This window comes from Phasianus colchicus, chromosome 40, assembly GCF_987193195.1.
Source record: "Phasianus colchicus chromosome 40, bPhaCol1.hap1.1, whole genome shotgun sequence".
Classification (NCBI taxonomy): Eukaryota; Metazoa; Chordata; class Aves; order Galliformes; family Phasianidae; genus Phasianus; species Phasianus colchicus.
In genome coordinates this window covers 1,654,384-1,677,633 of record NC_143475.1, presented here as the reverse complement: position 1 = coordinate 1,677,633, position 23,250 = coordinate 1,654,384, and the positions used below count along the sequence as shown (strand labels likewise).

The 23,250-nt window shown below is 56.9% G+C and overlaps 2 protein-coding genes across 2 annotated transcripts in view; one reads left to right on the top strand and one right to left on the bottom strand.

Moving 5' to 3' along the window:
- LOC149913234 (ataxin-2-like protein) overlaps positions 1 to 719 on the top strand; it is a gene marked incomplete at its 3' end in the record, with an annotated part of 56,445 nt that extends 55,726 nt beyond the window's left edge. Inside the window, exon 21 of the mRNA XM_090130329.1 lies at positions 687 to 719. Coding sequence (XP_089986455.1) covers positions 687 to 719 — 33 coding nt within the window. The remainder of the gene's footprint in view (positions 1 to 686) is intronic.
- A 3,062-nt stretch (positions 720 to 3,781) lies between these two features.
- TUFM (Tu translation elongation factor, mitochondrial) overlaps positions 3,782 to 23,250 on the bottom strand; it is a 32,178-nt gene continuing 12,709 nt past the window's right edge. The window contains exons 7-11 of the mRNA XM_090130315.1: positions 18,919 to 19,051; positions 13,510 to 13,614; positions 10,560 to 10,711; positions 7,269 to 7,388; positions 3,782 to 5,083 (exon numbers count right to left, since the gene is read on the bottom strand). Of these exons, the coding sequence (XP_089986441.1) occupies positions 4,910 to 5,083; positions 7,269 to 7,388; positions 10,560 to 10,711; positions 13,510 to 13,614; positions 18,919 to 19,051 (684 nt within the window). The 3' untranslated portion in view covers positions 3,782 to 4,909. The remainder of the gene's footprint in view (positions 5,084 to 7,268; positions 7,389 to 10,559; positions 10,712 to 13,509; positions 13,615 to 18,918; positions 19,052 to 23,250) is intronic.

The following is a 23,250-nucleotide window of genomic DNA, read 5'->3' as shown; positions in this document are numbered from 1 at the left end:
TGAGGAGGCTATGGGGTCATTGGGGGGGATATGGGGGCGCTATGGGATCAGGAAGGGGATATGGGATCAGTGGAGGACATGGGGGGGGGTTATGGGGTAAGTGGGGGAATATGGGGTCAGGAAGGAGATATGGGGTCAGTGGGGGGATATGGGGCCAGGAAGGGGATATGGGGTCAGTGGAGGACATGGGGGGGGGTTATGGGGTAAGTAGGGGAATATGGGGTCAGGAAGGGGATATGGGGTCAGTGGGGGTATATGGGGGTGATATGGGGTCAGGAAGGGGATATGGGGTCAGTGGGGGGATATGGGGTCAGGAAGGGGATATGGGGTCAGTGGGGGGATATGGGGGTGATACGGGGTCAGGAAGGAGATATGGGGTCAGTGGGGGGGATATGGGGTCAGTGGCGGGGATATGGGGTCAGGAAGGAGATATGGGGTCCGTGGGGGGGATGTGGGGTCAGGAAGGAGATATGGGGTCAGTGGGGGGGATGTGGGGTCAGTGGGGGGATAGGGGGTATTATGGGGTCAGAGGGGGGGATGTGGGGTCAGTGGGGGGATATGGGGGTGATATGGGGTCGGGGGGGGGCTATGGGATTATATGGGGTCGGGGGGCACTACAGGGGGGCTATGGGGTCAGTTTTGGGGTCGGGTCACCCCTTAACCTTTTAACCCCTCCCCTCCCCCAGCCCCACGTACCCCCCCCACCCCACGGTGCCGCCCCCCCCCCCCCCAGTGATGCTGCTGCCACCCCCTGGACCCCCCCCACCTCCTCCCCCACCCCAAGGACCCCCCCAAGGAAACCCCGGCCCCCAGGGGGGGCTGCCCCCATCCAGCCCAGCCCCATATGGCTTCCTCGGACCCCATACAGGTATGGGATCGGGGTTGGGGGGGGGGTTATGGGGTGGGAGGTCACGTGGTGGTGGAGGGGGATATGGGGTCATTTATGGGGGGGGGGATCGTCCGGGGGAGTATGGGGTCGTTTGGGGGGGATATGGGGTCATCTGGGGGGATATGGGGTCGTTTGGGGGGATATGGGGTGGTTTGGGGGATATGGGGTTATTTGGGGGGATATGGGGTCATTTATGGGGGGGATTGGGATCGTCTGGGGGGGTATGGGGTCGTTTGGGGGGGGATATGGGGTCCTCTGGGGGGGGGATATGGGGTCGTTTAGGGGATGTGGGGTCATTTAGGGGATATAGGGTTATTTGGGGGATATGGGGTCATTTAGGGGATATGGGGTTATTTGGGGGGGGGATATGGGGTGGGAGGTCACGTGGCGGGGGGGGGATATGGGGTCATTTATGGGGGGGATTGGGATCGTCTGGGGGGGTATGGGGTCGTTTGGGGGGGATATGGGGTCGTTTAGGGGATATGGGGTCAGCTGGGGGGCCATATGGGGTCTTCTGGGGGGATATGGGGTCATTTGGGGGGGGATTTGGGGTCATTTGGGGAGACATATGGGGTCATTTAGGGGATATGGGGTAATTTAGGGGATGTGGGGTCATTTGGGGGATATGGGGTCATTTAGGGGATATAGGGTTATTTGGGGGGGGATATGGGGTGGGAGGTCACGCGGCGGGGGGGGGATATGGGGTCATTTATGGGGGGGGGTGGGGTCGATTTGGGGGGGATATGGGGTCGTTTGGGGGATATGGGGTGGTTTGGGGGATGTGGGGTTATTTGGGGGGGGATCTGGGGTCCTATGGGGGGAAATGGGGTCGTTTGGGGGGGATATGGGGTCATTTATGGGGGGGGGGGATCGTCTGGGGGGGTATGGGGTCGTTTGGGGGGGGATATGGGGTCGTTTAGGGGATATGGGGTCAGCTGGGGGGGCATATGGGGTCTTCTGGGGGGGTATGGGGTCGTTTGGGGGGGGGATATGGGGCCATCTATGCGGCCATCTATGGGGCGCTATGGGGTGATCTATGGGGCCATCTGTGGGGTGATTTATGGGGTGATCTATGGGGCCGTCTATGGGGTGATTTGTGGGGTGATCTATGGGGCAATCTATGGGGCCATCTATGGGGCAGTCTATGGGGCGATTTATGGGGCGCTATGGGGCGATCTATGGGGCGATTTATGGGGCGCTATGGGGTGATTTGTGGGGTGATCTATGGGGCGATCTATGGGACGCTATGGGGTGATCTATGGGGCGATCTATGGGGTGATTTGTTTGGTGATCTATGGGGCAATCTATGGGGCAGTCTATGGGGCGATTTATGGGGCGCTATGGGGTGATTTGTGGGGTGATCTATGGGGCACTATGGGGCAATTTATGGGGCCATCTGTGGGGTGATTTATGGGGCCATCTATGGGGTGATCTATGGGGCACTATGGGGCGATTTATGGGGCCGTCTATGGGGCGATCTATGGGGCGATTTATGGGGCGCTATGGGGCGATCTATGGGGTGATTTGTGGGGCCATCTATGGGGCGATCTATGGGGCACTGTGGGGCGATTTATGGGGTGATCTATGGGGCCGTCTATGGGGTGATTGGTGATCTATGGGGCAATCTATGGGGCAGTCTATGGGGCGATTTATGGGGCGCTATGGGGTGATTTGTGGGGCGATCTATGGGGCACTATGGGGCGATTTATGGGGCCGTCTATGGGGTGATCTATGGGGCAATTTATGGGGTGCTATGGGGCGATCTATGGGGCGATTTATGGGGCGCTATGGGGCGATCTATGGGGTGATTTGTGGGGCCATCTATGGGGCGATCTATGGGGCACTATGGGGCGATTTATGGGGTGATCTATGGGGCCGTCTATGGGGTGATTTATGGGGTGATCTATGGGGCACTATGGGGCGATTTATGGGGCCATCTATAGGGCGATCTATGGGGCGCTATGGGGCAATCTATGGGGCGATCTATGGGGCAGAAGCTGACCCCCCCCCCCCCCTTTCCCCCCCAGTGGCTCCTCAGGGTCTGAGCTTCCACCCCAGCGGGAACTGAAGGGACCGAAGGAAACCCCCGGAAATGGGGCGAAAAACGGCGATTTTGGGGCTCCGCGGTTTGGGGGATTTTGGTGATTTTTTGGGGGGGGGGGGTTTGGGGTTTTTTTTTTGTTTTTTTTTTTAATGACGGGAGGAAAAAGAAAAAAAAACGGCGATGAAAACGAGAAGGAATGAAATAAAGGAGAATTAAAAAAATAAAAGTGGGGGGGGGGAAGAAAAAAAGGGGGGGGGAAAAAGGAAAAAAAAAAACCTTTAAGAAGAAAAAAAAAATTAAAAAGGGGGAAAAAAAGGAAAAAATTTAAAAAAAAGTCGAAAAACACAAATAAAAAGAAAGAAGAAATAAAAAAACCTTCAGATCTCATTTTGAGGGGAAAAAAACGGCACTTTTTGGGGTCAATGGGTGTTCATATCGCGATAGTTGCTGTTGATATCGCGATAGCTGGTGGTTTGGGGGTTCATATCGTGACGGTTGGGGTCGACGTTGCGATAGTTGGCACCGTGTGGGTGTTGATGTTGTGATAGTTGGTGTCAGTGTCGCGATAGATCCATTCAGGTGTCGATCTCATGATAGTTGGCGGTTTGGATGTTCACATAGCGATAGTTGATGTCAATATCGCGATAGGTGGCGGTTTGGGTCTTCGTATCACAATAGTTGGTGTCAATATCGCGATAGTTGTTGGTGCCACTTGGGTGCTGAGATCACGAAAGTCGGTGTCGACATCGCGATGGTTGGTGCTGTGGGTCTTCATATCGCGATAGTTGGTGTTGATATTTGCGATAGCGGGTGCTGTTTGGGTGTTGCTATCGCAATATATCGCGACATTTCCACAGTTCCAGTGTCTTTATTGTGATACCATCAACCGTTCCCGCATCAACCACCCCCCCATTGGTCACCAGTTTGGTGTCAATATCGCAGCATCTGCAGCCTATGTCGCGATACTTGGTGACACTATCATGATATTGGTGCCCATATCGTGATAGCGCTGTCCCACCCTATCATGATAGTGTCCCCATATTGCAATGGAGCCCCAGCTGGTGCCTCCAGACAGCATCACTGTCGCGACAGGGGCCAACATCACAACATTTGGCACCACTATTGCAACATTCAGTGCCCGTATCACAATATTGGTGACAGTACCAGGATATTTGGCGCCACTATCATGACATTTAGTGCCACTATCACAACATTCAGCACCCATATCACAATAGCGCTGTTCTGCTCTCTCTCTCACGACAGTGCCCCCATATTGTGATGGAGCCCCAGCCGGTGCCCCCTGGCAGTGTCACCATCATGATACAGGGCCAGTATCGTGATATTTGGTGCCAGTATTGCGATACTGTCACCGTTTCAGTACCCATATCGTGATACTATCACCACTGGGTGCCACATATTGTGACATTCGGTGCCTGTATCACGACATTGCTGACAGTATAGTGACATCTGGTGCTGCTATCACAATATTCAGTACCCATATCGCGATACTGTCACCACTGGCTGCCCCTATTGCGATATTCCGTGCCCGTATCATGACATCACTGACAGTATCGCGACATCTGGTGCTGCTATCACAATATTCAGTACCCATATCGCGATACTGTCACCACTGGGTGCCCCATATTGCGACATTCAGTGCCCATATCACGACATTGCTGACAGTATAGCGACATCTGGTGCCACTATCGCGATATTCAGTACCCATATCGCGATACTGTCACCACCAGGTGCCCATCTTGCAACATTTGGTGCCTGTATCACGATATTGGTGATGGTATCGTGACATCTGGTGCCGCTATCACGATACTCGGTGCCCACATCGCGACAGTCAGCGCCGTTCCGCCCTCGCTATCACGACAGCGTCCCCGCATCACGCCGAAGCCCCACCCCGGCGGCGGCGCCATCGCAATAAGGGGGGGGGCCGCGCGATGGCGATACGCTCCGTCGCGACAGGGTCAGCCCCAGGCGGCCTCCTCCTCCTCGGCGCTGGGGGTCAGCGTCGCCGTGACGACGCCGGTGCCGATGGTGCGGGAGCCGTCGCGGAGGGTGAAGCGCTGCCCCTCCTCCACCACCATCGGCTGCCGCAGCAGCAGCTGCAGGGACGTGTCCTCACCCGGCATCACCAGGTCCTGGGGGGGGAGATGGGGGTTATGGGGGGATTTGGTGGGATATGGGGGGGATATGGGGGGATATGGGGGGATTTGGGGGGATATGAGGGGATTTGGGGGGATATGGGGTGGATATGGGGGGATATGGGCGGATATGGGGGGATATGGGGTGGGTATGGGGTGGATATGCGGGGATATGGGGGGATATGGGGGGATTTGGGGCCGCTGCAGGGACGTGTACTCGCCCGGCATCACCAGGTCCTGGGGGGGGAGATGGGGTTATGGGGCGGATGTGGGGGGAGATGGGGGGAGATGGGGGGATTTGGGGGGAGATGGGGGGATTTGGGGGTGATATGGGGGGATGTGGGGGGATATGGGGGGATATGGGGGGGACATGGGGCAGCTGTAGGGACGTGTCCTCACCTGGCATCACCAGGTCCTGGGGGGGGGGGGGGGACAGGGGGGTTATGGGGGGGATATGGGGGCATTTGGGGTGGATATGGGGTGATATGGGGGGATATGGGGGGATATGGGGGGATATGGGGGGATATGGGGCAGCTGCAGGGACGTGTCCTCGCCCGGCATCACCAGGTCCTGGGGGGGGGAGATGGGGGGGTTATGGGGCGGATGTGTGGGGGTATGGGGGGATGTGGGGGGGATATGGGAGGGTATGGGGGGACATGGGGGGGGAATGGGGGGGGTATGGGGGGATTTGGGTGGATATGGGGGGATATGGGGGGGACATGGGGCAGCTGTAGGGACTTGTCCTCACCTGGCATCACCAGGTCCTGGGGGGGGGGGGACAGGGGGGTTATGGGGGTGGATATGGGGGGATATGGGGCAGATATGGGGGGATATGGGGTGGATATGGGGTGGATATGGGGGGATATGGGGGGATTTGGTGGGATATGGGGTGGATATGGGGTGGATATGGGGGGATATGGGGGGATTTGGGGGGATATGGGGTGGATATGGGGTGGATATGGGGGGATATGGGGGGATTTGGTGGGATATGGGGGGGATATGGGGTGGATATGGGGGGGATATGGGGGGATTTGGGGGGAGATGGGGGGATATGGGGGGATATGGGGGTATTTGGTGTGCTGGGGGGTGCTATGGGGTGGCTATGGGGCAGCTATGGGGTTGATGCTTCTATGGGTCTCAATAGATCTCAATGGAAGTCAATGGGTCTCTATGGGTTCCTTATGGGGTGGCTGTAGGGCCAGATGGTTATGGGGCGGTTATGGGGCGGTTATGGGGTCCCTATGGGGTCTCTATGGGGCTGATGCTTCTATGGATCTCCATGGATCTCAATGGATCTCAATGGAACTCAATGGATCTCTATGGAAGTCAGTGGGTCTCTATGGGTTCCTTATGGGGTGGCTGTAGGGCTATAGGGTTATGGGGCGGTTATGGGGTCTCTATGGGGTCCCTATGGGGTCTCTATGGGTCTCTATGGGGCTGATGCTTCTATGGGTCTCCATGGATCTCAATGGGTTCCTATGGATTTCAATGGAACTCAATGGATCTCAATGGAAGTCAGTGGGTCTCTATGGGTTCCTTATGGGGTGGCTATAGGGCCAGGGGGTTATGGGGCAGTTATGGGGTCTCTATGGGGTCTCTATGGGGTCTCTATGGGTCTCTATGGGTCTCTATGGGGTCTCTATGGGGTCTCTATGGGGCTGATGCTTCTATGGGTCTCCATGGATCTCAATGGGTTTCTATGGATCTCAATGGAACTCAATGGGTCTCTATGGGGTCTCTATGGGATATCCATAGGGTCTCTATGGGGTAGCTATGGGGCAGTTATGGGGCAGTTATGGGGCAGTTATGGGGTCTCTATGGGGTCCCTATGGGGTTTCTATGGGGTCTCTATGTGGCTGATGCTTCTATGTGTCTCCATGGATCTCAATGGAACTCAATGGATCTCAATGGAACTCAATGGATCTCAATGGAAGTCAGTGGGTCTCTATGGGTTCCTTATGGGGTGGTTATAGGGCTATAGGGTTATGGGGCGGTTATGAGGCAGTTATGGGGTCTCTATGGGTCTCTATGGGGTCTCTATGGGGCTGATGCTTCTATGGGTCTCCATGGATCTCAATGGGTTTCTATGGATCTCAATGGAAGTCAATGGGTCCCTATGGGGTCCCTATGGGGTCTCTATGGGGCGGCTATGGGGCGGCTATGGGGCAGCTATGGGTCACACCTTTCCGGGCGGCAGCAGCACCCTGGCTGCGATGTCCCAGGTGTGTGAAAAAACCACGGGGCTGAAGTGCGACACGAAGGGTTTGTGGCGCCCGCCTTCCTGGGCGCTCAGCACGTACACCTGGGGGCCGGCGGACGGACAGACGGACGCTGACGGACCGGCGGACGGACGCCAGGCAGACCCCACAGCTCACCCCAATAAGGACCCCAGGAACAACAGCCACCCCACAAACACAGAACCCCACAACTGACCCCAGAATCCCAGAATCCCATGGCTGACCCCATAACCCCACCCATGACCCCATAACCCATAGCTGACTCCATAACCCCTCATAACCCCATAACTGACCCCATAACCCCAGAACCCACCCCAGAATTCCAGAACCCCATAGGTGACCCCATAACCGACCCCAGAACCCCACAACTGACCCCAGAATCCCAGAATCCCATGGCTGACCCCATAACTGACCCCAGAACCTCATAGGTGACCCCATAACCCCAAAACCAACCCCATAACCCCATAAACAATCCCAGAACCCCATAACCGACCCCATAACCCCATAACCAATTCCATAACCCCATAACCCCATAGGTGACCCCATAACCCAGCCCAGAACCCCAGAACCCCATGGCTGACCCCATAACAGACCTCAAACCCCAAAACAGACCCATAACCCCATCCATGACCCCATTATCCCATAGCTGACCCCATAACCAACCCCAGAACCCCAGAACCGACCCCATAACCCCATAGGTGACCCCAGAACCGATCCCAGAACCACGGACGCTGACGGACGGACGGACACCAGGCAGACCCCACAGCTCACCCCAATAAGGACCCCAGGAACAACAGCCACCCCACAAACACAGAAACCCCACAACTGACCCCAGAATCCCAGAATCCCATAGCTGACCCCATAACCAACCCCATAACCCACCCCATAACCCCATAACTGAAAAACAATCCCAGAACCCCATAACCGACCCCATAACCCCATAACCAATTCCATAATCCCATAACCCACCCCAGAACCCATAGGTGACCCCATAACCGACCCCGTAACCCCATAACCGACCCCATAACCCCATAACCGACCCCATAACCGACCCCAGAACCCCATAACCGACCCTAAAACCCCATCACCGACCCCAAAACCCCATAACCGACGCCATAACCGACCCCAGAACCCCATAACCGACCCCAGAACCCCATAGCAGACCTCATAACCCACCCCGTAACCCCAGAACCGACTCCATAACCCCATAGCTGACCCCATAACCCACCCCATAACCCCATAACCGACCCCATAACCCCATAGGCGACCCCATAACCCCATAACCGACCCTATAGCTGACCCATAACTCCAGAACGACTCCATACCGCCCCCTGCAGGCCGTCACAGGCAACGGCAGTCACAGGCAGAGCAACCCCGTAACCGACCCCAGAACCGACCCCATAAGCAACCCCATAACCCACCCTATAACCCCATAACCGACCCCATAACCCCATAACCGACCCCATAACCGACCCCAAAACCCCATAACCGACCCCATAACCGACCCTATAGCTGACCCATAACTCCAGAACGACTCCATACCGCCCCCTGCAGGCCGTCACAGGCAACAGCAGTCACAGGCAGAGCAACCCCATAACTGACCCCATAACCGACCCCAGAACCCCATAACCGACCCTACAACCCCATAACCGACCCCAAAACCCCATAACCGACCCCATAACCCCAAAGCTGACCCTACAGCTGACCCATAACTCCAGAACGCCTCCATACCGCCCCCTGCAGGCCGTCTCAGGCAACAGCAGTCACAGGCAGAGCAACCCCATAACTGACCCCATAACCGACCCTATAACCCCATAACCGATCCCAGAACCCCATACCTGACCCCATAACCCAACAGCTGACCCCATAACCCCATAACCCCATAACCGACCCCATAGCTGACCCCATAACTCCAGAACGACTCCATACCGCCCCCTGGAGGCCGTCTCAGGCAACGGCAGTCACAGGCAGAGCAACCCCGTAACCGACCCCATAACCCCATAACTGACCCCAAAACCCCATAACCGACCCCATAACCCACCCCATAACCCCATACCCGACCCCGTAACCCCATAGGTGACCCCATAACCCCAAAGCTGACCCTATAGCTGACCCATAACTCCAGAACGACTCCATACCGCCCCCTGCAGGCCGTCACAGGCAATGGCAGTCACAGGCAGAGCAACCCTGTAACCGACCCCATAACCCCATAACTGACCCCAAAACCCCATAACCGACCCCAAAACCCCATAACCGACCCCCTACCTGCGCCTGCAGCTTTCGGTGGTCCCGCAGGACCCCCGGCTGCCCCATCACCATCCCCAGAACCCCAGAACTGACCCCATAACCGACTCCATAACCCCATAGCTGACCTCATAACCCACCCCATAAGCCCATACCCGACCCCGTAACCCCATAGGTGACCCCATAACCCCAAAGCTGACCCTATAGCTGACCCATAACTCCAGAACGCCTCCATACCGCCCCCTGCAGGCCGTCTCAGGCAACAGCAGTCACAGGCAGAGCAACCCCATAACTGACCCCAGAACCCCATAACTGACCCCATAACCGACCCCAGAACCCCATAACCGACCCTATAACCCCATAACCGACCCCATAACCCCATAACCCCATAACTGACCCCATAGCTGACCCATAACTCCAGAACGACTCCATACCGCCCCCTGCAGGCCGTCACAGGCAACTGCAGTCACAGGCAGTGCAACCCCATAACTGACCCCATAACCGACCCCATAACCCCATAACCGACCCCAAAACCCCATCACCGACCCCCTACCTGCGCCTGCAGCTTGCGGTGGTCCCGCAGGACCCCCGGCTGCCCCATCACCATCCCCAGAACCCCATAACTGACCCCAGAACCGACTCCATAACCCCATAGCTGACCTCATAACCCACCCCATAAGCCCATACCCGACCCCGTAACCCCATAGGTGACCCCATAACCCCATAACCGACCCCATAACCCCATAGCTGACCCCATAACCCCATAACCGACCCCATAGCTGACCCATAACTCCAGAACGACTCCATACCGCCCCCTGCAGGCCGTCTCAGGCAACGGCAGTCACAGGCAGAGCAACCCCATAACTGACCCCAGAACCGACCCTATAACCCCATAACCGACCCCATAACCGACCCCAAAACCCCATAACCGACCCCAAAACCCCATAACCGACCCCATAACCGACCCCAAAACCCCATAACCGACCCCCTACCTGCGCCTGCAGCTTGCGGTGGTCCCGCAGGACCCCCGGCTGCCCCATCACCATCCCCCTCCTCACGTCCTCCCTCCGCAGCCCCCTGAGCAGAGCTCCCACGTTGTCCCCGGCTTCGGCCCGGCCCAGGCTCTTATGGAACGTCTCCAACCCTACAAAATGGGGGGATATGGGGTCGGGGGGGGGGACTTGTAGGGTGATAGGGGGGGATATGGGGTGATATGGGGGGATATGGGGGGATATGGGGTGATATGGGGTGATATGGGGGGATATGGGGTGGTTATGGGGTGATATGGGGGGATATGGGGTCGGGGGGGGACTTGTAGGGTGATAGGGGGGGATATGGGGCAATATGGGGTGATATGGGGGGATATGGGGTGGTTATGGGGTGATATGGGGGGATATGGGGTCGGGGGGGGAGCTTGTAGGGTGATAGGGGGGGATATGGGGTGGTATGGGGTGATATGGGGGGATATGGGGTGATATGGGGTGATATGGGGGGATATGGGGTGGTTATGGGGTGATATGGGAGGATATGGGGTCGGGGGGGGACTTGTAGGGTGATAGGGGGGATATGGGGCAATATGGGGTGATATGGGGGGATATGGGGTGGTTATGGGGTGATATGGGGGGATATGGGGTCGGGGGGGGGAGCTTGTAGGGTGATAGGGAGGGATATGGGGTGGATATGGGGTGATATGGGGGGATATGGGGTGGATATGGGGTGATATGGGGGGATATGGGGTGGTTATGGGGTGATATGGGGGGATGTGGGGTCGGGGGGGGGACTTGTAGGGTGATAGGGTGGGATATGGGGTGATATGGGGTCAGGATGGGGGGCTTACAGGGTGAGATGGGGGGATATGGGGCAATATGGGGTGATAGGGGGGATATGGGGTGATATGGGGGGATATGGGGGGATATGGGGTGATATGGGGGGATATGGGGTCGGGGGGTGCTTGTAGGGTGATAGGGAGGGATACAGTGTGATATGGGGTGCATATGGGGTGGTTATGGGGGGATATGGGGTGATATGGGGTCAGGATGGGGGGCTTGTAGGGTGATAGGGGGGGATATGGGGTGATATGGGGGGATATGGGGTCGGGGGGGGGAGCTTGTAGGGTGATAGGGGGGGATATGGGGTAGATATGGGGTGATATGGGGGGATATGGGGTGGTTATGGGGTGATATGGGGGGATGTGGGGTCGGGGGGGGGACTTGTAGGGTGATACGGGGGATATGGGGTGACATGGGGGGATATGGGGACCGGGGGGCTTGTAGGGTGATAGGGGGTGAAATGGGGTGATATGGGGTGGTTATGGGGTGATATGGCAGGATATGGGGTTGGGGGGGGGACTTGTAGGGTGATAGGGGGGGATATGGGGTGATATGGGGTCGGGGGGGGGGCTTGTAGGGTGATAGGGGGGGATATGGGGTGGATATGGGGTGGATATGGGGTGATATGGGGGGATATCGGGTGATATGGGGGGATATGGGGTGATATGGGAGGATATGGGGTCGGGGGGGGGGCTTGTAGGGTGATAGGGGGGGATATGGGGTGATATGGGGGGATATGGGGGGATATGGGGTGGTTATGGGGTGATATGGGGGGATATGGGGTGATAGGGGGGGATATGGGGTCGGGGAGGGGGCTTGTAGGGTGATAGGGGGGGATATGGGGTCGGGGGAGGGACTTGTAGGGTGATGGGGGGGATATGGGGTGGATATGGGGTGATATGGGGGGATACGGGGTCGGGGGGGGACTTGTAGGGTGATAGGGGGGGATATGGGGTGATAGGGGGGGATATGGGGGGATATGGGGTCGGGGAAGGGGCTTGTAGGGTGACAGGGTGGGATATGGGGTCGGGGGAGGGGCTTTTAGGGTGATAGGGGGGGATATGGGGTCGGCGGGGGGACTTGTAGGGTGATAGGGGGGGATATGGGGTGGATATGGGGTGATATGGGGTGATATGGGGGGATATGGGGGGATATGGGGGGATATGGGGACGGGGAAGGGGCTTGTAGGGTGATAGGGTGGGATATGGGGTCGGGGGGGGGGCTTGTAGGGTGATAGGGGGGGATATGGGGTGATATGGGGGGATATGGGAGGATATGGGGCGGCTATGGGGCAGCTGTGGGGCTGATGCTTCTATGGGTCTCCATGGATCTCAATGGAACTCAATGGGTCTCTATGGGGTGGTTATGGGGTGGCTATGGGGCAGCCGTGGGGCGGCTATGGGGCAGCCATGGGGCAGCTGTGGGGCAGCTGTGGGGCAGCCGTGGGGCTGATGCTTCTATGGGTCTCCATGGGTCTCAATGGAACTCAATGGGACTCTATGGGTTGGTTATGGGGTGGCTATAGGGTGGCTATGGGGCAGCTATGGGGCAGCCATGGGGCAGCTATGGGGCGGCTATGGGGCAGCTATGGGGCGGCTATGGGGCAGCTATGTGGCAGCCGTGGGGCTGATGCTTCTATGGGTCTCCATGGGTCTCAATGGAACTCAATGGGACTCTATGGGTTGGTTATGGGGTGGCTATAGGGTGGCTATGGGGCAGCTATGGGGCAGCTATGGGGCAGCCATGGGGCAGCTATGGGGCAGCTATGGGGCGGCTATGGGGCAGCTGTGGGGCAGCTGTGGGGCTGATGCTTCTATGGGTCTCCATGGATCTGAATGGAACTCAATGGGTCTCTATGGGTTCCTTATGGGGTGGCTATAGGGCGGTTAGGGGGCAGCTATGGGGCAGCCATGGGGCAGCTATGGGGCGGCTATGGGGCAGCTATGGGGCAGCCATGGGGCGGCTATGGGGCAGCTATGGGGCGGCTATGGGGCGGCTATGGGGCAGCTGTGGGGCGGCTATGGGGCGGCTATGGGGCAGCTATGGGGCGGCTATGGGGTGGCTATGGGGCAGCTATGGGGCAGCCATGGGGCAGCTGTGGGGCAGCACTGACCGGTGACGACAGCCTTGATGACGCGGCCGTAGCCCCGCAGCTCCACCTCGTCCCCTTTGCTGACGGCGCCGCGCTCCACCGTCCCCGTCACCACCGTGCCGCGGCCTGCAGGGGGCGCCATGGGGTCACTTATGGGGTCACTTATGGGGTGATGGGGTTATGGGGTCGGTTATGGGGTTATGGGGTCACTTATGGGGTTATGGGGTCGGTTATGGGGTTGTTATGCCCGTCACCACCGTGCCGCGGCCTGCAGGGGGCGCCATGGGGTCACTTATGGGGTCACTTATAGGGTTGTGGGGTTATGGGGTCGGTTATGGGGTTATGGGGTCGGTTATGGGGTTGTTATGCCCGTCACCACCGTGCCGCGGCCTGCAGGGGGCGCCATGGGGTCACTTATGGGGTTATGGGGTCACTTATGGGGTTGTGGGGTCGGTTATGGGGTTATGGGGTCACTTATAGGGTTATGGGGTCGGTTATGGGGTTATGGGGTCACTTATGGGGTTATGGGGTCACTTATACGGTTATGGGGTCGGTTATGGGGTGATGGGGTAGGTTATGGGGTTATGGGGTCACTTATGGGGTTATGGGGTCGGTTATGGGGTTGTTATGCCCGTCACCACCGTGCCGCGGCCTGCAGGGTGCGCCATGGGGTCACTTATGGGGTCACTTATGGGGTGATGGGGTCACTTATAGGGTTATGGGGTCGGTTATGGGGTTATGGGGACAGTTATGGGGTTATGGGGTCACTTATGGGGTTATGGGGTCACTTATGGGGTGATGGGGTCACTTATGGGGTTGTGGGGTCGGTTATGGGGTTGTTATGCCCGTCACCACCGTGCCGCGGCCTGCAGGGGGCGCCATGGGGTCACTTATGGGGTCACTTATAGGGTTGTGGGGTTATGGGGTCGGTTATGGGGTTATGGGGTCGGTTATGGGGTTGTTATGCCCGTCACCACCGTGCCGCGGCCTGCAGGGGGCGCCATGGGGTCACTTATGGGGTTATGGGGTCACTTATGGGGTTGTGGGGTCGGTTATGGGGTTATGGGGTCACTTATAGGGTTATGGGGTCGGTTATGGGGTTATGGGGTCACTTATGGGGTTATGGGGTCACTTATACGGTTATGGGGTCGGTTATGGGGTGATGGGGTAGGTTATGGGGTTATGGGGTCACTTATGGGGTTATGGGGTCGGTTATGGGGTTGTTATGCCCGTCACCACCGTGCCGCGGCCTGCAGGGGGCGCCATGGGGTCACTTATGGGGTCACTTATGGGGTGATGGGGTCACTTATAGGGTTATGGGGTCGGTTATGGGGTTATGGGGACAGTTATGGGGTTATGGGGTCACTTATGGGGTTATGGGGTCACTTATGGGGTGATGGGGTCACTTATGGGGTTGTGGGGTCGGTTATGGGGTTGTTATGCCCGTCACCACCGTGCCGCGGCCTGCAGGGGGCGCCATGGGGTCACTTATGGGGTTATGGGGTCACTTATGGGGTTGTGGGGTCGGTTATGGGGTTATGGGGTCACTTATAGGGTTATGGGGTCGGTTATGGGGTTATGGGGTCACTTATGGGGTTATGGGGTCACTTATACGGTTATGGGGTCGGTTATGGGGTGATGGGGTAGGTTATGGGGTTATGGGGTCACTTATGGGGTTATGGGGTCGGTTATGGGGTTGTTATGCCCGTCACCACCGTGCCGCGGCCTGCAGGGGGCGCCATGGGGTCACTTATGGGGTCACTTATAGGGTTGTGGGGTTATGGGGTCGGTTATGGGGTTATGGGGTTATGGGGTCACTTATGGGGTTATGGGGTTGGTTATGGGGTCACTTATGGGGTTATGGGGTCACTTATAGGGTTATGGGGTCGGTTATGGGGTTATCGGGTCATTTATAGGGTTATGGGGGCAGTTATGGGGTCGGTTATGGGGATATCGGGTCACTTATAGGGTTATGGGGGCAGTTATGGGGTCACATGGGGTTATGGAGTTGGTTATGGGGTCACTTATGGGGTAATGGGGTCACTTATAGGGTTATGGGGTCGGTTATGGGGTGATGACGTCACTTATGGGGTTATGGGGTCAGCTATGGGGTTGTTATGCCCGTCACCACCGCGCCGCGGCCAGCAGGGGGCGCTATGGGGTCACTTATGGGGTAATGGGGTCACTTATAGGGTTATGGGGTCACTCATGGGGTTATGGGGTCACTTATGGGGTTATGGGGTCGGTTATGGGGTTATGGGGTCACTTATGGGGTTATGGGGTCGGTTATGGGGTTGTTATGCCCGTCACCACCGTGCCGCGGCCTGCAGGGGGCGCTATGGGGTCACTTATGGGGTAATAGGGTTGGTTATGGGGTCACTTATGGGGTTATGGGGTTGGTTATGGGGTCACTTATAGGGTTATGGGGTTGGTTACGGGGTTATGGGGTCACTTCTAGGGTTATGGGGTCGGTTATGGGGTCACTTATGGGGTTATGGGGTCAGTTATGGGGTTATGGGGTCACTTATGGGGTTATGGGGTCGGTTATGGGGTTGTTATGCCCGTCACCACCGTGCCGCGGCCTGCAGGGGGCGCTATGGGGTCACTTATGGGGTAATGGGGTCGGTTATGGGGTTATGGGGTCGGTTATGGGGTCACTTATAGGGTTATGGGGTTGGTTATGGGGTTATGGGGTCACTTATGGGGTTATGGGGTCGCTTATGGGGTTATGGGGTCACTTATAGGGTTATGGGGTTGGTTACGGGGTTATGGGGTCACTTATGGGGTTGTGGGGTCGGTTATGGGGTCGGTTATGGGGTTATGAGGTCACTTATGGGGTTCTGGGGTCACTTATGGGGTTGTGGGGTCGCTTATGGGGTTATGGGGTCACTTATAGGGTTATGGGGTCGGTTATGGGGTTATGGGGTTATGGGGTTATGGTGTCACTTATGGGGTTGTGGGGTCGGTTATGGGGTTATGGGGTCACTTATACGGTTATGGGGTTGGTTATGGGGTTATGGGGTCACTTATGGGGTTATGGGGTCACTTATAGGGTTATGGGGTCACTTATAGGGTTATGGGGTTGGTTACGGGGTTATGGGGTCACTTATGGGGTTGTGGGGTCGGTTATGGGGTCGGTTATGGGGTTATGAGGTCACTTATGGGGTTCTGGGGTCACTTATGGGGTTGTGGGGTCGCTTATGGGGTTATGGGGTCACTTATAGGGTTATGGGGTCGGTTATGGGGTTATGGGGTTATGGGGTTATGGTGTCACTTATGGGGTTGTGGGGTCGGTTATGGGGTTATGGGGTCACTTATAGGGTTATGGGGTTGGTTATGGGGTTATGGGGTCACTTATGGGGTTATGGGGTCACTTATAGGGTTATGGGGTCACTTATAGGGTTATGGGGTTGGTTACGGGGTTATGGGGTCACTTATGGGGTTGTGGGGTCGGTTATGGGGTCGGTTATGGGGTTATGAGGTCACTTATGGGGTTCTGGGGTCACTTATGGGGTTGTGGGGTCGCTTATGGGGTTATGGGGTCACTTATAGGGTTATGGGGTCGGTTATGGGGTTATGGGGTTATGGGGTTATGGTGTCACTTATGGGGTTGTGGGGTCGGTTATGGGGTTATGGGGTCACTTATAGGGTTATGGGGTTGGTTATGGGGTTATGGGGTCACTTATGGGGTTATGGGGTCACTTATAGGGTTATGGGGTTGGTTACGGGGTTATGGGGTCACTTATGGGGTTGTGGGGTCGGTTATGGGGTCGGTTATGGGGTTATGAGGTCACTTATGGGGTTATGGGGTCACTTATGGGGTTGTGGGGTCGCTTATGGGGTTATGGGGTCACTTATAGGGTTATGGGGTCGGTTATGGGGTTATGGGGTCACTTATGGGGTTGTGGGGTCGGTTATGGGGTTATGGGGTCACTTATGGGGTTATGGGGTCGGTTATGGGGTTGTTATGCCCGTCACCACCGTGCCGCGGCCTGCAGGGGGCGCCATGGGGTCACTTATGGGGTCACTTATAGGGTTATGGGGTCGGTTATGGGGTTATGAGATCACTTATAGAGTTATGGGGTTATGGGGTCGGTTATGGGGTTATGGCGTCACTTATGGGATTATGGAGTCACTTACAGGGTTATGGGGTCACTTATGGGGTTATGGGGTCAGTTATGGGGTTATGGGGTCGGTTATGGGGTGATGGGGTCACTTATGGGGTGATGGGGTCACTTATAGAGTTATGGGGTTATGGGGTCGGTTATGTGGTTATGGGGTTATGGAGTTATGGGGTCACTTATAGGGTTATGGGGTCGGTTATGGGGTTATGGGGTCAGTTATGGGCTTATGGGGTCAGTTATGGGGTTATGGGGTCGGTTATGGGGTGATGGGGTCACTTATGGGGTTATGAGCTCACTTATGGGGTTGTTATGCCCATCATCACCGGGCTGCCGCCTGCAGGGGGCGGTAGGGAGTCGTTATAGGGTCACTATGGGGTCTCCCTGGGGTCTCTATGGGGTCTCTATGGGGTCGTGTCTCCATGGATCTCAATGGATCTCAATGGAAGTCAGTGGGTCTCTATGGGTTCCTTATGGGGTGGCTATAGGGCCAGGGGGTTATGGGGCGGTTATGGGGTGGTTATGGGGCGGTTATGGGGTCTCTATGGGTCCCTATGGGGTCTCTATGGGGTCTCTATGGGGTCTCTATGGGGCTGATGCTTCTATGTGCCTCCATGCATCTCAATGGGTTCCTATGGATCTCAATGGAAGTCAATGGGTCTCAATGGGTTCCTTATGGGTTCCCTATGGGATCTCTATGGGGGATCTATGGGGTCCCTATGGGGTCGCTGTGGGGTTTTTGTGGGGCAGCACCGGGGATGGAGTGCACTCCCTCGACGGGCAGCAGGAAGGGCCGCTCCAGGTCCTTGTGGGGTCCTGTGGGATCTATGGGTCTCTATGGGGTCTGGGGCTTCCTATGGGGCAGCCATGGGGTCCCCATGGGGTCCCTATGGGGTCCCTATGGGGTCTCTATGGGGTCTCTATGGGGTCTCTATGGGGTCTCTATGGGGCTGATGCTTCTGTGGGTCTCCATGGATCTCAATGGGTTTCTATGGATCTCAATGGAACTCAATGGATCTCAATGGAAACCAATGGGTCTCTATGGGTTCCTTATGGGGTGGCTATAGGGCCAGGGGGTTATGGGGCGGTTATGGGGTCTCTATGGGGTCCCTATGGGGTCTCTATGGGTCTCTATGGGTCTCTATGGGGCTGATGCTTCTATGTGCCTCCATGCATCTCAATGGGTTCCTATGGATCTCAATGGAACTCAGTGGGTCTCTATGGGTTCCTTATGGGTTCCCTATGGGATCTCTATGGGGGATCTATGGGGTCCCTATGGGGTCGCTGTGGGGTTTTTGTGGGGCAGCACCGGGGATGGAGTGCACTCCCTCGACGGGCAGCAGGAAGGGCCGCTCCAGGTCCCGCGTCGGCAGCGGGATGTGATGGTCGACGGCGTCCAGCAGCCGCAGCACCGAATCCCGGCCCAGCGCGGGGTCACGGCCCTATAGCGAAAGTATGGGGTCACGGCCCTATAGGGAAAGTATGGGGTCACGGCCCTATAGGGAAATGTGGGGTCACGGCCCTATAGGGAAAGTATGGGGTCACGGCCCTATAGGGGAAATGTGGGGTCACGGCCCTATAGGGAAATGTGGGGTCACGGCCCTATAGCGAAAGTATGGGGTCACGGCCCTATAGGGAAATGTGGGGTCACGGCCCTATAGCGAAAGTATGGGGTCACGGCCCTATAGGGAAATGTGGGGTCACGGCCCTATAGCGAAAGTATGGGGTCACGGCCCTATAGGGAAATGTGGGGTCACGGCCCTATAGCGAAAGTATGGGGTCACGGCCCTATAGGGAAATGTGGGGTCACGGCCCTATAGGGGAAAGTATGGGGTCACGGCCCTATAGGGAAATGTGGGGTCACGGCCCTATAGCGAAAGTATGGGGTCACGGCCCTATAGGGAAATGTGGGGTCACGGCCCTATAGGGAAAGTATGGGGTCACGGCCCTATAGCGAAAGTATGGGGTCACGGCCCTATAGGGAAATGTGGGGTCACGGCCCTATAGCGAAAGTATGGGGTCACGGCCCTATAGCGAAAGTATGGGGTCACGGCCCTATAGGGAAATGTGGGGTCACGGCCCTATAGGGAAATGTGGGGTCACGGCCCTATAGCGAAAGTATGGGGTCACGGCCCTATAGGGAAATGTGGGGTCACGGCCCTATAGCGAAAGTATGGGGTCACGGCCCTATAGGGAAATGTGGGGTCACGGCCCTATAGCGAAAGTATGGGGTCACGGCCCTATAGGGAAATGTGGGGTCACGGCCCTATAGCGAAAGTATGGGGTCACGGCCCTATAGGGAAATGTGGGGTCACGGCCCTATAGGGGAAAGTATGGGGTCACGGCCCTATAGGGAAATGTGGGGTCACGGCCCTATAGCGAAAGTATGGGGTCACGGCCCTATAGGGAAATGTGGGGTCACGGCCCTATAGGGAAAGTATGGGGTCACGGCCCTATAGGGAAAGTATGGGGTCACGGCCCTATAGGGAAATGTGGGGTCACGGCCCTATAGGGAAAGTATGGGGTCACGGCCCTATAGCGAAAGTATGGGGTCACGGCCCTATAGGGAAAGTATGGGGTCACGGCCCTATAGGGAAATGTGGGGTCACGGCCCTATAGGGAAATGTGGGGTCACGGCCCTATAGGGAAAGTATGGGGTCACGGCCCTATAGGGAAATGTGGGGTCACGGCCCTATAGGGAAAGTATGGGGTCACGGCCCTATAGGGAAAGTATGGGGTCACGGCCCTATAGGGAAATGTGGGGTCACGGCCCTATAGGGGAAAGTATGGGGTCACGGCCCTATAGGGAAAGTATGGGGTCACGGCCCTATAGGGAAATGTGGGGTCACGGCCCTATAGCGAAAGTATGGGGTCACGGCCCTATATGGGAATGTGGGGTCACGGCCCTATAGGGAAAGTATGGGGTCACGGCCCTATAGGGGAAATGTGGGGTCGTGGCCCTATAGGGGAATGTGGGGTCACAGATGGGATCACAGCCCTATAGGGGAACCTTTGGGGTGAGAGGTGGAGTCTGGAACTGAATGGGTCTCTATGGGGTCTCTATGGGGTCCCTATGGGTCTCTATGGGGTCCCTATGGGGTCTCTATGGGGTCCCTATGGGTCTCTATGGGGTCCCTATGGGGTCTCTATGGGGTCCCTACGGGTCTCTATGGGGTTTCTATGGGGTCTCTATGGGGCAGTTATGGGGTCTCTATGGGTCTCTATGGGGTCCCTATGGGGTCTCTATGGGTCTCTGTGGGGTCCCTATGGGTCTCTATGGGGTCCCTATGGGGTCTCTATGGGGTCCCTATGGGTCTCTATGGGGTCCCTATGGGGTCTCTATGGGGTCTCTATGGGGTCTCTATGGGTCTCTATGGGGTCCCTATGGGTCTCTATGGGGTCTCTATGGGGTCTCTATGGGTCTCTATGGGGTTTCTATGGGGTCTCTATGGGGCAGTTATGGGGTCTCTATGGGGTCTCTATGGGGCAGTTATGGGGTAGTTATGGGGTCCCTATGGGTCTCTATGGGGTCCCTATGGGGTCTCTATGGGGTCTCTATGGGTCTCTATGGGGTCTCTATGGGGCAGTTATGGGGCAGTTATGGGGTCTCTATGGGGTCTCTATGGGGCAGTTATGGGGTAGTTATGGGGTCTCTGTGGGTCTCTATGGGGTCTCTATGGGGCAGTTATGGGGCAGTTATGGGGTCTCTATGGGGTCTCTATGGGGCAGTTATGGGGTAGTTATGGGGTCTCTGTGGGGTCTCTATGGGGCAGTTATGGGGTAGTTATGGGGTCTCTATGGGTCTCTATGGGTCTCCATGGGGTCCCTATGGGGTCCCTATGGGGTCCCTATGGGGTCTCTATGGGGTCTCTATGGGGCAGCTATGGGATCTCTATGGGGTCTCTATGGGGTCTCTATGGGGTCTCTATGGGGCTGATGCTTCTATGGGTCCCCATGGATCTCAATGGGTTCCTATGGATCTCAATGGAACTCAGGGGGTCTCTATGGGGTCTCTATGGGGCAGCTATGGGATCTCTATGGGGTCTCTATGGGGTCTCTATGGGTCTCTATGGGGCTGATGCTTCTATGGGTCTCCATGGATCTCAATGGGTTTCTATGGAACTCAATGGAACTCAGTGGGTCTCTATGGGTTCCTTATGGGGTCTCTATAGGGCAGCTAGGGCATTTCAATGGGGGGTCTATGGGGCAGCTATGGGGCAGCCCCAGACCTGCAGGGCGCACAGTGCCGACCCCACAACCACCGGGGTTCCCTCAGCATCGTATCCCAGCTCCGCCAGCAGCTCCCTATGGGGCAGCTGTAGGGTCTATGGGGTCTCTATGGGGTCTCTATGGGGTCTCTATGGGGTCTCTATGGGGTCTCTATGGGGCAGCTATGGGGCAGCTGTGGGGTCTATGGGGTCCCAATGGGTCTCTATGGGGTCTCTATGGGGTCTCTATGGGGTCTCCATGGGGTCTCTATGGGGTCTCTATGGGTCTCTATGGGGTCTCTATGGGGTCCCTATGGGGCTGATGCTTCTATGGGTCTCCATGGATCTCAATGGGTTTCTATGGATCTCAATGGAACTCAGGGGGTCTCTATGGGGTCTCTATGGGTTCCTTATGGGGCGGTTATGGGGTGGCTATGGGGTCTCTATGGGGTCTCTATGGGGTCCCTATGGGGTCTCTATGGGGCAGCTATGGGGTCTCTATGGGGTCTCTATGGGGCTGATGCTTCTATGGGTCTCCATGGATCTCAATGGGTTCCTATGGATCTCAATGGAACTCAGGGGGTCTCTATGGGGTCTCTATGGGGCAGCTATGGGGCAGCCCCAGACCTGCAGGGCGCACAGTGCCGACCCCACAACCACCGGGGTTCCCTCAGCATCGTATCCCAGCTCCGCCAGCAGCTCCCTATGGGGCAGCTGTAGGGTCTATGGGGTCTCTATGGGGTCTCTATGGGGTCTCTATGGGGTCTCTATGGGGCAGCTATGGGGCAGCTGTGGGGTCTATGGGGTCCCAATGGGTCTCTATGGGGTCTCTATGGGGTCTCCATGGGGTCTCTATGGGGTCTCTATGGGTCTCTATGGGGTCTCTATGGGGTCCCTATGGGGCTGATGCTTCTATGGGTCTCCATGGATCTCAATGGGTTTCTATGGATCTCAATGGAACTCAGGGGGTCTCTATGGGGTCTCTATGGGTTCCTTATGGGGCGGTTATGGGGTGGCTATGGGGTCTCTATGGGGTCTCTATGGGGTCCCTATGGGGTCTCTATGGGGCAGCTATGGGGTCCCTATGGGGTCTCTATGGGGCTGATGCTTCTATGGGTCTCCATGGATCTCAATGGGTTCCTATGGATCTCAATGGAACTCAATGGCTCTCTATGGGGTATCAATGGGGTCTCTATGGGACATCCATGGGGTCTCTATGGGGCAGCTATGGGGCAGCCCCAGACCTGCAGGGCGCACAGTGCCGACCCCACAACCACCGGGGTTCCCTCAGCATCGTATCCCAGCTCCGCCAGCAGCTCCCTATGGGGCAGCTGTAGGGTCTATGGGGTCTCTATGGGGTCTCTATGGGGTCTCTATGGGGTCTCTATGGGGTCTCTATGGGGCAGCTATGGGGCAGCTGTGGGGTCTATGGG